Here is a 4493-nt window from a genome sequence, read left to right as displayed (position 1 = left end):
CCCCTCTCCCTCTCTCCCCCTCTCCGCGATGCCCGGCAAGAAGCGGGTCCGCGCCATCGCCGCGATGGCCAAGAAGGTCCGCGACTACTGGGCCCTGAAGCAGCGGCCCCGGGACAGCGAGCGCCTGGGCCTGGACCCGCTCACCATGACCCGGCCTCACTCCGGCAGGAAGCTGCCGGTCCGCGCCCACTCCGACATCCGCACCGAGGCGCGGCTCTTCCAGACCCTCAACCGCCTCAAGCACTTCGGCCTCGGCCGCCTCTTCACCCGCAAGTCCTGGGTCTGGGCCCACCACCCCCTGCCCTGCTACTGGAGCATCAGCACAGCCCGACCCGACTACACGGCCGAGGTCAGACTCCCCCCATACACCACCTGTACACACACACACCCACACACACACCCATACACCACCTATACACCACCTACACACACACACACACACCCCATACACCACCTATACACCACCTACACACACCCACACACACACCCATATACACACACACACACACCCCCATACACCACCTATACACACACACACACACCCCATACACACACACCACCTGTACACACACACACACACACACCCCATACACACACACACACACCACCTATACACACACACACACACCCCCCATACACCACCTATACACACACACACACACACACCCACACATACACCACCTGTACACACACACACACACACACCCCATACACACACACACACACACACACACCCCATACACACACACACACACACACACCCCATACACACACACACACACCACCTATACACACACACACACACACCCCCATACACCACCTACACACACACACACCCACACACACACACACCCCATACACCACCTATACACACACACCCACACACACCCCATACACACACACACACACCCATACACACACACCTATACACACACACCCCATACACCACCTATACACACACACACACACACACCCATATACACACATACACCCCCATACACCCATATACACACACACCCCATACACACACACACACCCACACACACACACCCCCCATACACCACCCATACACACACACACACCCACACACACACCCCCCCCATACACCACCTATACACACCCACACACACCCCCATACACCACCTATACACACACACACACACACACACCCATATACACACACACACCCATACACCACCTATACACACCCCCATACACCACCTACACACACACACCCACACACACACCCCCATACACCACCTATACACACACACATACACCCCATACACCACCTATACACACACACACACACACCCCATACACACACACACACCACCTATACACACACACATACACCCACACACACACCACCTATACACACCCCCATACACCACCTATACACACACACACCCCATACACCACCTATACACACCCCCATACACCACCCATACACACACACACACACCCATTCACCACCTATACACACACACACACACACACCCCATACACACACACACACCACCTATACACACCCCCATACACCACCTATACACACCCACACACACCCCCATACACCACCTATACACACACACACACACACCCACACACACCCCCATACACCCTACACACACACACACCCATACACACACACACCCCCATACACCACCTATACACACACACACACACCCACACACACACACACCCCATACACACACACCACCTATACACACCCCATATACACCACACCCCCATACACCACCTATACACACACCCCCATATACACTCACACCCCCCCATACACACACCCCCATATACACTCACACACCCCCATACACACACCCCCATATACACTCACACACCCCCATACACACACACACCCCATACACCACCTATACACACACACCCCTATACACACCCCCCCATATACACACACCCCCATACACACACACACACCCCATACACACCCCCATATACACACACCCCCATACACACACCCCCCCATACACCACCTATACACACACACACACCCACACACACACACACCCCCATACACCACCTATACACACACACCCCCATATACACCACCTACACACACACCCCCATATACACACACACACACACACCCATATACACACACCCCCCATACACACACACACACCCATATACACACACACCCCCCATACACACACATACACACACACCCCCCATATACACACACACCCCTCATATACACCCCCCCCATACACCCCCATATACACACACCCCCATATACACCCCCATATACACCCCCCATATACACACACACCCCATATACACCCCCATATACACCCCCATATACACCCCCCATATACACCCCCCCATATACACCCCACATATACACCTCCCCATATACACCCCCCCCCATATACACACATCCCCCCATATACACCCCCCCCATACACCCCCATATACACCCCCCCACTCCCTATATACACCCCCCACTCCCTATATACACCCCTATATGCACCCCCCACCCGCTATATACCCCCCACCCACCCCCTCCTATATATATATACCATATAACCACCCACATATATATACCCACCATATATACATGTATACCCACACATATATATATATACCCCACATGCACCCCCATATATACCCATCCACATATATATACCCCATATACACCGCCCTATATACCCCCCCTCACATGTATACCCCCCCCCAGTAAGGGGTTAAAGTTTGTTCTGGTGTGTAGTGATAATGAAGCTGTTCGTGTTACCCGCAGGAACTGGACCACGGAAGAGCTTGGGGGGTGTTGACATTCAAAGGTATATTTTGAACGTTACCTTTTGTGGATGTTTCAGAAAGTGTTTTGTGTCCAGTTTCTAATGGCGGTTTAACGCAGCAATAATAACTCAGTAAAAAAAAAAGTCATTCTGGTTGCCCTGCTTCCAAACAACAACAACAAGGTTACATTTGTTTAGCGCCTCTCGCGTTGGGAGGACGTCCCGAGGCGCTGGACAGTGACAGCATTTCAAACATTGACTTTGTTCAAAGAAAAGGACGTAAATTTTATACCGTTTTAATGATCGTGTGTCTAACTGGTCCGGTTAGTGACACTTTTGCCTCGGAGTCAGATGTTTGTGGGCTTGAGCCCTACTTAAGGTGTGTATAGTCTACACAGGCCCGCCAGTGCCTTGCGGTACATCCTGTGGTTTGAGACGACGTGTTGAGAAGCTGTGTCATTTGCAAGGATTGTATTGTGATTTATTTTTGATTTGTACAGCTAACTACCACCAATAATATAATGATAATCCTCATAATAAACCCTGCATTTGATACAGCGCCTCATCACATTATTGACACGCCTCAAAGCGCTTCACAGAATATATTGTAAAGTGGAGTGTCTATTTTGTGTGCCAAACGGCCTTCAGGGAGTATTTATTGAAGGTAAATAAGGCGGCCATTGCTCCCACAAACGGCCGACGGCTGTGAAAGATCAGTGCAGGGCTGGATTACTGGGTGGATTCAGACCGTTTGTTCTTTCCTGCTCGTCTCCCCGTTTAGGAGTGACCGAAGAAAAGGTGAGGGAAATCGAAAGAGTGATGTACCATGATTGGCGCCTGATACCAAAGCACGAAGAGGAAGAATTTAAGCGCTTCACGCCCGTTCCCGAGACAAGCGTGCGCTACGTCCCGTACCCACCTCTGCTTCGTGCCATGATCTTTGCCCAGAGGCAGAAAGAAGGCGGAGACACAGGAGAGGAGCCCATGATTGATCTGCAAAGGAATCGTCATTTCCCAAAGGACTACTTTAAAAACCTCGACTTGAAGCGACGTGCAGAGGGCACCCCAGTGTAACGAGTCTGTGCAATGTGCACAGAGCTTAACGGACTAATCTCAGCAATAAGCATTCAGCGGTGTTTTGTGATGCTGTGTAAATATGGATAATAAACCCATTTTTTTGTTCAAAATGGTGTAAAAATCTTAATATTCCATCAGGACTCGGAGATTCTGAAAGGCGGAGAAGGCTTTGTGGCCTTAATCTCCAACACGGAACTTTCGAGTCCATAATTAGCCCTGTTCTGGCGGAACAGGCTCGAGGGGCTGAATGGCCTACTCCTGTTTCTATGACCTTAATCATTCATCCCAGTTCAGGACATTCATGAAAAGTTTGGCTCGAATGAAGAAGGCCCTGATGGCTCATTCGATCTTAATCCTTCCAGATTACTCCTTTAACATGTTCCCATCACTGCATCAAAGCTGTTTTGAAATCAGTCCAGTCTCCTGACCTCAACACAACGTCCTGGCCACCTGTTGCAGTCGTCAGTTACCCACTGGGTAAAGTAAAACTGTCCTTTGCAACTCTGAGCCAAGGTCCTCTGGTTCTACTATCTTGGAGTCCTGTAGCTCAGTGGTTAGAGCACTCGCTTTGCAAGTGAGAGACCTGAGTTCAATTCCAGGCAGAGGGCGAAACCTCGGGCAAGTTTCCTTACTCCACACAGA

General features: G+C 50.9%; 1 protein-coding gene across 1 annotated transcript; it reads left to right on the top strand.

Annotated features, from left to right (window-relative positions):
* mrps34 (mitochondrial ribosomal protein S34) lies at positions 1-3961 on the top strand. Its single transcript, XM_042341118.1, has 3 exons — positions 1-349; positions 2774-2816; positions 3556-3961. Exons 1-3 carry the CDS (start codon positions 29-31, stop codon positions 3846-3848), a joined length of 657 nt encoding a protein of 218 aa, XP_042197052.1. The 5' UTR covers positions 1-28; the 3' UTR covers positions 3849-3961.
* Positions 3962-4493: the final 532 nt, after the last annotated feature.

Source organism: Callorhinchus milii, unplaced genomic scaffold (assembly GCF_018977255.1).
Source record: "Callorhinchus milii isolate IMCB2004 unplaced genomic scaffold, IMCB_Cmil_1.0 Scaffold16, whole genome shotgun sequence".
In the NCBI taxonomy this organism is placed as follows: Eukaryota; Metazoa; Chordata; class Chondrichthyes; order Chimaeriformes; family Callorhinchidae; genus Callorhinchus; species Callorhinchus milii.
The sequence above is the reverse complement of the archived record's forward strand: the minus strand, read 5'-3'. Positions and strand labels throughout refer to the sequence as shown.

Excerpts from the sequence above, each read along its gene's own strand:
- mrps34 (XM_042341118.1), top strand. The coding sequence starts at position 29 with ATGCCCGGCAAGAAGCGGGTCCGCGCCATCGCCGCGATGGCCAAGAAG. Across the intron at positions 350-2,773 it reads GACCCGACTACACGGCCGAG|GAACTGGACCACGGAAGAGC; the intron begins GTCAGACTCCCC and ends TGTTACCCGCAG. Across the intron at positions 2,817-3,555 it reads GGGGGTGTTGACATTCAAAG|GAGTGACCGAAGAAAAGGTG; the intron begins GTATATTTTGAA and ends CTCCCCGTTTAG.